Source organism: Haemaphysalis longicornis, unplaced genomic scaffold (assembly GCF_048455015.1).
Source record: "Haemaphysalis longicornis isolate Haplotype H1 unplaced genomic scaffold, Haemaphysalis longicornis Haplotype H1 scaffold_1, whole genome shotgun sequence".
In the NCBI taxonomy this organism is placed as follows: domain Eukaryota; kingdom Metazoa; phylum Arthropoda; class Arachnida; order Ixodida; family Ixodidae; genus Haemaphysalis; species Haemaphysalis longicornis.
The window spans coordinates 18770980-18783654 of NW_027526203.1; the positions used below are offsets into that span (position 1 = coordinate 18770980).

Here is a 12675-nt window from a genome sequence, read left to right on the forward strand (position 1 = left end):
AATCACGGCCCTGCGATTACCGCGGTTTTTATCGTGCAATATTACGCGAGTAGCAGCTACGTTGAGAAAGAAAACCTCGGCAGCTAACCTAACGCCAAAGCGATAGTAACTGACTAGCGCAACCGCGCATTGCTTGCAACGGTTGCCTGCAACAATCGCTGCTCGTGCGAGCATCGCCCTTAGCCATGGTATACGCCGACGTAAATGAAGCGACATAGCAAAGAGTGATCGGTAGATATGCCACAACACACCTTGCACTAGACAAAACCTCATTGCAATCATTGCATTGACCATCATTGCAATGACAAGCTTAATTGGTAGTGCAGTCGGCCAAAACTTTAACTAGCGTGCGCAAGCGGCGATTTTTCAGTCTTGTGACGCTCTTAGGAAAGAACCGCCTAGCAGTCGATGGGCCTGTTTGTAAGATGGCTTCAACCTGTTTGCCACTCGACCAGTTTGGAACTTGGCTCCCGTCATACGCCACTGACGCATGAAAAGTCGCCGCTCCAGAACGCTAGTTAAAGATTTGGCCTACTGTACATGGTTTAGAAACAGCGCGGTAATACAAGAACATAAAGAAAAGAACCCGACAGGGCGAGCGCTGCTCTCTGTGTTCTTTCTGTGGTGAACTTTGTGTGGTGTTATTACTGTGTGTACTATCTACGAAGAGAATCTTGAACACAATGAAAAGAAAAGCACTAGACTTTGAACGCAAAGAAACGAACCAGACAGCACGAGCGAGGATCCTTGTGTTCTTGTATTATCTTGTCTGATGATCGTTGTGCGGTGTTCCTGTGTTGTGATCTGTGTGTTCTTGTATTATCACCTTGTTTCTAAACCATGTCGCAATGCCAACTCGCCCCACTCTCCATCTTGCTATGGTAGTACGTCGAGCTCTACGCCCCGATGCACACCATCATCTTCTCCTCACTGTATTCGCCACATCACAGCAGGGCATTTGTTCGTGTGGTATCTCTGGCACATTGTTGCATGTTTTTGCTTATGGCAACATGACGTTGAGGATAGGGAGTGTAGAACTAGTGGTGGCAGACTTCGTCCTCGATTCTTCAGTAGATGGATCGGTAGCCATTTCACGGACGAGGGTTCAGCACGACGACTCCACTTGTGGGGTGACTCCGTAGAGCACACGCGATGCCGAGCGTTCGCAGATTGACGCTGCACTTACTTTGTTTAAGTAACCGGCCATGCCAACGTGACACGCTGATAGCATCGACGTTAGGGGGGAAAAAATGGGGCGTCAAATAAATTCCGAAGCTAGCGTAGCGCAGACGGCGCAAACACCCATATCCTTCGTTTTGTTTCGGGTGAATCTCACGTGACTTTTGGTTCTGACGTCGCGAATTTAATGGTCACGTGACAGAAGTGAGAAGGGGCGTTGGAGCGACGGAGTATGAAATAACGGTCACCCACAACACCCCTGGGCCACCCTTTCCTCCATGGGGCGCCCCTTTGAGGAAGGTCACATGACGAACGTCACACGAGCCCAAGGACGCGGGCTCGATTCCCGGCAGCGGCGGCCGCGTTTCTGATGGAGGCGAAAAGCGGAAACGCCCGTGTGTGCGAGATTTCGGCGCACGTTAAAGATCTCCAGGCGGTCAAAATTAATTGGGAGCCCTCCACTACGGCGCGCCTCATCGCCTGCGTTGAGTCGGCGTATCGGTGAATCAACTGGCCCGTGTTGCATGTTTGCGCATCTTGCAGTGTAGAATGGCCTGGGGCAGTTAACCTGCTCCTGATCCTCGGCGACTTCAACGCCCCTCACACAATGTGGGGATATAAGTACCGATCGAACAGGGGCAAAGCGCTAGCCAACACAATGGAAAACCATGAGATGGTCCTGTTAAATGAGCCGGCGGTGTCCATCAGAAGGGGCAACAGTGCTAACAGGCACACAACTCCGGAACTGTCGTGGATATCGGGGCACTGGGCGTGGCCTGGAGAAACGAAGACGTGCACCTGGGCTCCGACTACAGCGTAATCGGCATTACCATCAAGGGACCCCAATACAGCGCCATGCTTGGGACGGCACGCGTAACGGACTGGGACAAGATGCGAAAATAGACGCGGGAAATAGACGAGGCTTCGGAGAACGGTGAGGAAGCCGACAGAATGAAAACGTAAGCCGAATGGGCAAGAGATCATAAAAAGGCCCTCAAGAAGTTCACGCAAGAAATAATGACGACGGAGCCGCAGGCACCTATCGGGGGTGCCAGGCTGGCTCCCATGTGGTCGGCCCGGCACTCGCTAATGCGAAGGTGGAAGCGCCAACGACACAACAAGAAGCTGGTCAAACGTATCGCAGTCCTTAACAAATAGATCGCCGAGTACGCGGCCAAGCTATGCCGAGAGAACTGGCTGAGAACTTGCGATGGCTTGCAGGGTAAGCTATCGGCACGGAAGACGTGGTGCTTACTCAGGCACCTAATCGACCCGCTGAACAGCAAGACCGCAACCAACCGCAACCTCACAAAGGTCCTCAACACGTACAAGGGGGACGGCCGCAGGCCGATGGAAGACCTGAAGGCAAAATACCTCAGCACGGAGCGAGGCCAGTACCCGACGCCCGAGAGGTACAGAGGCCCCGAAAACGAAGAGCTGTACAGACCCTTCACCATGACGGAATTCTGGTCGGCCATTAACGAAAACAACAGAAAGAGCGCCCCCGGCAGGGACGCGATCACGTACAAGTTCTTGGAAACATGAGCGAAGCAGCGGCCCGCAGCCTCCAGGGGCACATCAACAAAACCTGGCAGAGCTCGCGGCTGCCGAAAGAATGGGAAAAGGCCGATGTTCGATTCATCCCGCAACCCGGCAAAGCGCTGACGATTGACAACATGCGGTCCATCTCCATTCCGTCCTGCGTGGGGAAGGTGATGGAACGTGTGGTCCTTCGCAGGCTTCGAAAACACCTGGAAGAAACAAACCAAATGCCCGAGCCCATGTATGGGTTCAGACAACACCTGGGCACCCTGGACGTCCTGATTCAACTGCAAGAACTCATCGTCAAGAAGGCGACGGGGAACGCGCCACGGCGTATCTACTCAAGCAAATCTACTCAATCAAATCAAAGGCGTGGACAACGCGCTGAACGCCGACGATATTACGGTGTGGACGAACCGAGCCAGGTCCGATGCCTGGGCGGAGGAACCCTTGCAGAGGGAAGCAACGACCGTACACGAATATGCGAATACCTGCGGGCTGAGCTGCACTCCCCAGAAGTCGGAGCGACTCATGGTTCAGCCGGAACGACCCAAGACGGAACTGCTGCCGAGCGTGACCATTACCATCGACGACACGGCCATTAAACCGACGCAACAGATGCGAATCCTGGATATGCTGCTGAAAAGCGACGGATGAGCGTACGCGGCCATCACGAAGATCAAGAACACCTCGGCACAGATATAAGCATTATCCGAAGGGTCTCTAACCGTAACAGAGGACTAAAGAAAGACGACGCAATGCGCCTAGTGCGGGCGTTCGTCGTGTCGAGGGTGACCTACTCTGCCCCGTACCTCCAGCTAATGAAGGCAAACAGAGACAACCTGAACAGGATGCCGCGTAAAGCAACCAAGCAGGCAACGGGCCTGCCGATCTACTTGCCCATGCAGAAACTATTGGACATGGGCACCCACAACACGATGGAGGAGCTGGTCGAGGCTCACCTGTCCAACCAAAGGGTACGGCTAAGCGAAAATGAACACGGGCGGGTCGTCCTACGGAAAATATGATGGCAGATAGAACCACTGCCAAACAAGGTGGCCCTTTCCGTGCAGTGGAAAGAGGATCTTCAAACCATGCCACCACCCAGGAACATGCAACCGGGGAAGGACGAAGGGAGGCGGACCGCGCGAGCTAAGGCCCTGGCCCTCTGACAGCTGGAGGAGAACCCTAGGGCACTCTTTGCGGACGCCTCGCTCAGAAAATACGTCGACCGAACAACGGCGGTAGCCAAGTCCATCGACAAGGTGATCGTCAGTGCTTCGCTGAGGACGGCAGACTCAGCCGTTGTAGAAAAAGCAGCCATGGCACTCCCACACGTGCAACAGAGCGTGGACACCGTGGTCACAGATTCGAAGTCAGCCTACGGAAGCTTCCGAAGGGGAGTGATCTCTCCCGCGGCGCGACCAATTATCTCCAAACACAAGCCTCCGTGACAAGCCATCGAGCTCGTGTGGGTGCCGGCTCACTCGAAGGTGGAAGGCAACACCCTCGCCGACTACCACGCCAGAGAACTGTCCAACCGGGCCGAGGAGGAGCCGGCTGAGATACCGTATCCTGTGACGAGCTTTAAAGACATTGCTGAGGTGTACAGAAACGCAAGGTGCAAACTTCCCGAACCGCACGCGAAGTTAACTAGGCAACAGCAAACGATCCTGCGGCGCACGCTGGCGGGATCGCTAGCGCATCCCGTTCTGTTGCACCGAATATACCCGGCGGTGCAGGCCACACTGTGCCTTTTCTGCAAAACGGAAAGAGGCACTCTGGCACACATCATAGTCGAGTGCAAAGACCTCAAGAACTCCCCCCCTCTTCCCCCCAACACCCCCAATCCCGAACCCCCCGAGCTATGGAAGACCTTGTTGTCCAGCCCCGCCCTGTCAACTCAGCTCTCACTGACGGCCAGGGGCCAGGGGTTGCTGGAGAAATATGGGTCCCGTGAATAAGGAACCACCCTGTCTGGTGCCTGCACGCACCATCGAATCTTCGAGCTCAGTAAAGTTGATTCTCTCTCTCTCTCTTCCGGACTTTTACTCGGCTTCTAAATCTGAAAATTATGGCATAGTCAATCGCAGCTAAAACCGAGAAAAACACTTGAAAACACCTTTCACCACGCAAAAAGTTCACAGGCATGTACATCTTTACTTTCTTTACATGTATGCATGTCTCCATTGTCTGAAATACTCTCTGTATTCTTGTTATGTCTGTATTTTTGTTTTGCCCCTACATCTGATGTAATACCTCGCAAGGGGCCCTTAACGGTACAATAAATGATGCTGCTGCTGCTGATGCTGATGAATGAAAAAGTTCTTAATACTTATTTAAAATATTAAACCCAGTTACACCCTGTGTCACACTGCTAAAATAGAGGAGCTGTAATTCTCTTGTGCCGGCTCAAACGTCAGCGGGCACTCGCCTGATGCCGCAGAGCCGATTCCGGGCAATTCTAACGGTTCGCGGGAAGGTACTTGGCAGCCAAACGTACGTTAGCGGCGGGAGGCTCCCCCGTCCCTTTCCCTGCGGGAGGGCGAGTAACCCGCTCCTGCGAGACCACTGCGCCCTCTATTAGATTCTGTGGTTTCTGGCAGGCAGCCGGAGGTTATGAGAACCTATTCCCACCCCTGCGTGACACGATAGCTTCAGCAGCCTTACAAAAAGGCTCGACCATCAAGTCTGCTGTTCAAACTGTAACTCTGAGGTTACGCCGCCTCTCAAACTGGTATACGGAGCTGGCTGTAGTGGGGTACTGCAGAACCAGTTCGGACTGTGCGCCTGATGTTTTCGTGAATGCCAAATGCGCCCTTTCTATTGTGTGACGCCTGCCAATCGAGGTTCCCGAGGGAAAGACGGCCGCACAACAAAGAATTCACTTTGCGTGGAAGCATCATTGTGTAGTTTTGTCAGGCCTCTAAATAGGGGTTACGCTGACAGAGAATGCCGTGCGAGCAAGAAAGCTTGGTTCTAGGCGGCACCCAGGATAGTATCAAGCGATGCTGCTGGCAAAAGCATTCGAAGCGCGTCGTTTGCTACAGTGCGTAACAAAGCGGTACTTTTACCGGTACAGGGCGGCGACTCGCATTCATCTTATTGAAAAGGTTTTAAATAGGTAGAACTTCACGTCGTGGAAAATAATCTGGAGTCTTCTTCTGTGGTACAATTAGCGGAGCATTTAGTGGTACAATTAGCGGAGCGGAGCATTCTGTGCAATTAGCGGAGCATTTCAATTCAATTGCGAAAGCAAATACCCTTTGACTTCACAGCCATTTCAATTGAGTTTGTAGAGACAGTGTTTTTTAAAAAATTGGTTCAAAACGCACAGGGACTATGATTGCTAGAACGCATTTCCAAAATGGCAATATATTTTAAATTCAGCCTACGCTAGTCAAAGCAACGTTCCCACGAATGTGCTTTCTCTGCCGAGAGGCTTAAATTGCTGGTTGGTATTCATCAGCGCATAGCGAGTATAGCGGCCAAGAAAAAACAGATACTATACTGCCGCTGGCACTGCATTTATGGGTAGTTGGGCTGATGTGGGACCCTGTTAGCTTTTCACCGGGTTCGCGAAAAAATGGCAGGAATTCACTTGAATTCCTTTAGAAATCAGCGAATCTTTGCCGAGCGTAATTTTTTTGATGAGCCTTTCTTCTGGATTCTGAGACACGATCATCAAGCATGACTGACGGACGAGGAAATTCAGAATTTTAACAAACATTCGGGATAAGAGCTTGCAGGAAGAATGACGGACTCGACAAATGAAGCGCTACACACCGGATTCAGGTGAGCCTCAAATGTAGAAGGAAATGAACAGCGGCCAACCACAAGCAGTTTTCCCTAGTACCTTCCAAAAATGCACGTAAGCATTAACTCTTGGTGTCTTATTTTGAAGGTGTTTTTGGCGTAGCAAACCTAGTCAGCCTCAAAACAGGACGACTTACGGAAAGTTCCGTCCAGAGGTCGCTGGGTACAGCATGGAGAGCTTCAATTTCTTGTCAGGTCCGATGATAAACACCTTTGAAAGAGAAGAAATTAATAAAGGCGGACTGCAGAGCAGCATGAGAGACTAGAGGGTTTCACGGAACATACAAAAGATCGCTACGGGTGTGGCGGCTGCTTTTAAGATTTCGCGGTCGTAAGAGAAATTTCCGATTCTGGACATGAAATGAAAGCACAATGATCACGAGAAAAACAGAAAAAGCTATTACGTTGCCTTAGTGTGAGCTTTGCCTGATTCATTCGAAAATGTACTGTTTGGCTAGTTCAGAGTGACCTCATTTGATTAATGCGAAAGTGTACCTTCTCACTCGGTTTATTTTTTTTAATAAGCCTTAAACAGGTGTGCCGTCTTACCGGCATCGTGCCTGTCTATAAGCAGACAAGCAAAGTGCAGTATTTGCAGCAGACGTTTTCTTCGGACGAGGCAAGACCTTCCAGACTACGATAACTGCTGCCACAAACACAGACGAAACGTCTACACAGGCCCCAGAAACCCCAATACGTGCATGATAGCAGGAAGATGCTTCTCGAAGTATTTTCCTGCGGCCCCTCCAGGCTCGTTAACGCTGACAGAAAGTACCCCATTAAAGGGACACTGAAGGGATTTGTAAAAACTTCCGGGATTACTAGCACGAATTGTAGTCTGGAGTCTAGGTCATGTTACGACCACACTCGCTGCGTTTACGCGACTTTATTCAATAGAAAAATCAATTCGATAACGATGCCTTCCTGTCTGCATCCTCCTTGCCGATTTCGAGGATTTTGCATGACGACAAGATGGCTTGGATTGACTGCGCTACTGGCCGGCTCGCCGAACCCCCGACAGAATCAGTCGGCCCAGCGTATAGTCGGCCGGCTGCCAGAGGGTCGTCGCACTTCGTTCGCTCAATTGAAACTAAGCCACGATAAAATTTCCGCCTGGAAGAATCTGCTTTTAGTTTGTTAGTTTGTAGACTGTATGAAGCTTTAAATCCAAGTAGCTCCACACAAGCGACTCTTCGCTGAGTGGTACGCTAGTAGAAATATCTAAGGCCAATTAAAGGCGGGAATAGTCTTCGAAGTCAATATAAATACTAAAGAAATAAAATAAACCAAAACGTTTACCAGAAAGCGTAAAACCAGGGTTGAGAAAGCACTTTTGTACACTGGGTGAACAAGCACAGCGGTCAGCAGCACGACCACTCATCTACGAACGTTTTTTTTGGGTAAGGAATGCAGTCGCCAGACATAAGATGTTGTGGGAATTGGGACGCTTACTGCACATGTTCGATACAAGATATAGTCATCTAAGCTGCTTTAAACGCTAAAACCAAAGAAAAAGACAAACTTGGTATACAATACATGCTTTATATTTTCCACCATGGCAGCACTGGCTCATGGCCGAGGATTCTGAAGCCTTATTATGTCATTTTTCAAGCCGCAAGTTGGAATGTCCGAAAATGCATGTTTTTTTAAGTTGATTTCTTCGTTTTTGGCCAATGTTTTCTATACTCTATGCACCGTTTTTGCTCTGTCACGTTCATTGCTCCAAGAGCGAGTTCGCAGAACGCGCGCAGACTGACACTGCCTCGCTAGCGAGTTCTACTTGGCGTGCTGTTGTTATATGCACTGACTGCCTGCCGGCAGTGGACACAGTCCCAAATCAGTCGACCCTTGGACTGGTGGGAGCACGATTTTTACGATACAGGCATGAGCCGGGCAAGCTTCAAAGAGAGGGAAAAGCGCATCGCATATGAGCTGCGCGGTGACGCGGAGGCCGTTCATTTGGTGCGTACACCTCGGCTAGGGTTTGCCACGATTCCAAGCCGTGTTGGTAGGCTTATATGACGCATTGTACCACCGACAACATGGCAGAAGTACGGTATGGCGATTACTGAGATATCGATAATGCATATCCAACGATAACGTCGGATGCCAAGCATGTTGTTTGACAGAACCGAAACTTTTTTGTATTCTAGCACTGGACATAGTCCAATCACGTAGCACCTTTTATTGACGTAACTGTTGTTAGTTGGTGTGGCAGCCCCAAACAACGCAGGATAATTTTTCTTCCAGGCTTTATAAAATAAAAGAAACGCCTGATCACCCGGAGAAACGATGAAAAGTCTGCTTATTTTAGCCAGTCTCGCAGTACAAGCAAAAAACAGGAGCTTGACAAATTCACTTCCGTGTCCCTTTAAGTCTCGTATGCACACCCTAGGACCATACGCAAAGCTTCGTTTACTGACGCCATTCTGTAACGTCGGCAACGACAGCACCTCTTGTTGACTGCTCATGTAGAGCCGTCAAGCTACCGATGGTAACTGTCCTTTTTATCGGGCAGTTGCAGCCACTAGGCGGCCAGACACTGAACGTGGGAGGTATACGGCCGCTACGCACCGCCCTGCAGGTGAGCGGTATTCCCTCGCTGTCCTTGTCGATGGGGTCCAGCATACCCAGCTGCACGGCCAGTTCGCGCTTCTCGTCCGAGATGATCGGGAATGGCAACTCGGTCATGCGCAGGTCGTTGAACGCGATGATGTCCTGCGCGTGGGAGCACATTTCCTTCGTATCCCGGGGTGCAAAGCGGGTGTCCAAAGAATGTTGTGGTGTAATGATGTGCGGGAGGTGGGGGCGGCCCGTTTGGAACCATTACTCGAAAGAGTGAATTGTCCTGGCCCATGTGCACCGTACAATCAGGAATCATGTTTTGTTTTTCTGGCGGTGTAGGTTCCATACGGTGGCCTGGTGCAAGAATCACAGTACAGCTTCGTAGGAGTGTTTCGGCATTTACCACGAAATGCATTGAAATTTTGAGAATAAGAAAACGCTTGGTGGCAGTTTGGGAGGAGGAGGGCTTATGAAATCTGGCTGTGAAAACTAACAATGGCTGTGTTTACTGCTCATCCCTCTTTCAAAAATGTTTTCGTGACACCGAAGTTGTATTTTATAATTGTGCTCATCTTTAAGTTCTCTGTCATGATGTCGCCAAAGGAGTGACTGTACGATATATGGTTTAAAAAGAAGCAAAAAACGTAAACTTCAGTAAAATTTTGCTATGTAATTAAGAAAACCGAGCATAGGCATGCCACTCACCAGATACTTTCCGGCAGCGAACTTATGACGTATTATGGGCTGCTTGTCGCGATTTGCTCAGACCGACAAAATTCAACTCTAATTAAACAGCGATTATATGCCAGTAGAATGAGCTATTTGTGCTTCAATTTAGCGAAAATTATTTTTATAGCAGTAAATATGGTAGAGTCAGGAATAGAAGTTGCAAACGAACACCTAAAATTAGGAGAACTCTGCACGGCACTGTGCTGGCCGAGCTGCTTAACCATCGGGTGCTTTGGGCTTGCATGACACGACACGGGCCACCGGTTTTGGTGCCAACTGGCATAAGCTACACTGCCGCTTACGTGACCCTGTTTCTCAAGTCATACCCAACGTTTCGCGAAACGACTAGTCTCAACCAAAAAAAAAATTGGCTGCGTATCTGCTCCTTTCGTTGCAAATCTCGTCAAAAGACGATAGTCTTTGCAGACATTTGCCAAGGAAATGCTCCCCTACGCTTTTCCGCTCACCTCTCATGCTGTTTCTTTCCGTCGGGCTCATCCCAAGGTAAACACACTAAAGGGTTTCTCAAGGCGATTTGAATTTACCGCGTTCCACTGCTACAGGCGGGGTTCCTCGATGCCAGCGCTGCAGTACGGCGGAGACGCGCGTAAATCGAGGCGGCCGACTTCAAGGTTTATAGAACCGCGTTGCCATGCTCCACGTGCGTTCCAAGCAGAACGTGAAACCTAGCTAGTGGAACCTTTCTTTGCGGTTTCCGCGTGATTTCTTGTATGCCGTCAGGAGGCGGCGGTTTGCTGCAGTAGATGTAGAAAATCATCTGCTATCGAAATACCAAGCATCCAGGAATTTTTTAATAAAGGAACACTGTATATATCCCCTCTGTACTAATTTACTGTCTTATATTTCCGTAATGTCTTGTTCTTGTTCAACAAAGTTCACAAGTATGAACATATAAACCTGGCTTAAACGTTTACATTGGGCTGTGAGTATATAAGACTATTGAACAGCAAACATTTCACTTTTGCCGGGTGGCTGAATCGAGTTTCAGACAGACAGACGGTCAAAAAGACAGACAGGCAGACAGACATACAGACAGACCAAAATTTCTGGGTTTAAGTAGCCCAAGAAAGACTATCGTCTTTAAAAAGAACGTCAGGGACAAGTCCGGTGAGATTCAATGAGGTGGGTACTGCAGTCATTCAGCCCCGATGCGCACGACACCGCTTAGGGTGGTGTCGACTCTTGAAAGTGCACATTCCGCCTCCGCGGCCTTCGCGGCAGTGTGGCCGCCCCGTTATGATGCGAGAGGGCTGCGTGCGGCTGTGTGCAGATCCCTCTAGAAGCGCGTTTACATCAATGCGACAGTAGCGTATCGCATTGGATTTGTCGCATTACCATACCGCATCGCATCGCATGTAAGTAGGACAATTCGCTTGGAAGACGCATCGCATCCAATGCGCTAGACCAGGGTAGATCGAGAATGCAAATGCGACTTCCCGAACCCATGTAGCGGCAGTCGCATCGCATTTCTCGGCTCGGCTCGGGTGTTGGGAATTTTAGGCTTAGCATCGTGGCGGCTATTTGATCGCCGCTGTGTGTACAACTGCGGATGACGATCCTTGACACGACTTTTCGCCACATTACCACCCCCTTCTCGTATGTGGAACTTTATTTCCGCGATAACTGCCGTTTGGGCGATCGGTGTACAAGACATCTGCCGTGGCCTGTCTTGATTCTTCGGCGCAGGTAGTGCCATCTTTCGGCCTCTCGCCGCACCGCGCGCCGCGGTGCCGGGTCTCGAACCTCCGCGGCCGTTGAGCATAGGCTAAGCATCGCGGCAGGTATCTAATGGCCGCTTTTAAAACTACTGCTGATAATCTCTAGATCAATTTTTCACCCAACTAGCATCTACTTTCTCGCATGTGGAATATCTTTTTCGTGGTCAGGTTGATTTGGAAGAGTGGCGACAAGCTGGCCGAGCCCCTGCGGCCGGCGTGTGCGCGGAGCGTTACCGAGAACACGTAAACGCTCCAGGATTGCCTGCGGTATCCGTTTCCCGACGCGCCGAATCTACACATTTAGCTCAGCGATCGTCGTATTTGATCGGGTGGACCGGGGAATGACCCGCTGGTTTCGCTTCAGCCGCAACAGACGCCAAAACGAACACAAGCAACTTGTCGGCTACCGGAAACTGGTAATGCCGGAAATGCGACCCCACCACTCCCAGATATGACACAGGGTGGCGATAGTCTTCAATGCGCATACATGTAAACGCAAACGCGTCGAATTCGCCCGATTCGACGAAACAATGCGATACGCTATGTCGCATTCATGTAAACGCGCTTTAGGAATGGCGGAAAACTATCTTTTTCCGAAAAAAGGCTGCTTTGTACAGTGAAAATCAAGCTTGAAAAGTGGCATGCGGCCCTAAAATCATGCAATTGCAGCGCAAGTAAGCATTGCTTTTTCACATAATGCGTGGTAACTGGATTTTCAAACATTTAGCGTACCATGAATTCTTGGGAGCATAGACAAAGGTCAGGAGACGTACTGTGTGCGGCATTCGCGGGAACGACACCGCTATTAAAAATGCGCCAGTTAAGCGGCTGGCGTACACTATGTATGTGGAATACAACCGCAGCCGTCTCCTCGTGGAAGTAAACAGGCTCGATTTTGCTGATACATTCACAAGTATTGTGGTCGGTTTCAGAGCAGTGTCATGGGAACGCAAAGTTTTATCCTTGCTGCGGCGCTTATTTATTAATGCACGCTTTCCACAACATGGTTGACGTTTGTTACTGTTCTTGCAGCCCCAACGTTCGGACACAAAACTTCCGCTCTGTATATGAAAAATGCGTCATGTTACGAGGTCGGGCAGAGATG

General features: G+C 50.1%; 1 protein-coding gene across 1 annotated transcript in view; it reads right to left on the reverse strand.

Annotated features, from left to right (window-relative positions):
* The window catches only part of LOC144175402 (peroxiredoxin-6-like), a 141130-nt gene that overhangs the window by 26483 nt on the left and 101972 nt on the right, over positions 1 to 12675 (reverse strand). The window contains exons 3-4 of the mRNA XM_077704486.1: positions 9112 to 9255; positions 6675 to 6748 (exon numbers count right to left, since the gene is read on the reverse strand). Coding sequence (XP_077560612.1) covers positions 6675 to 6748; positions 9112 to 9255 — 218 coding nt within the window. The remainder of the gene's footprint in view (positions 1 to 6674; positions 6749 to 9111; positions 9256 to 12675) is intronic.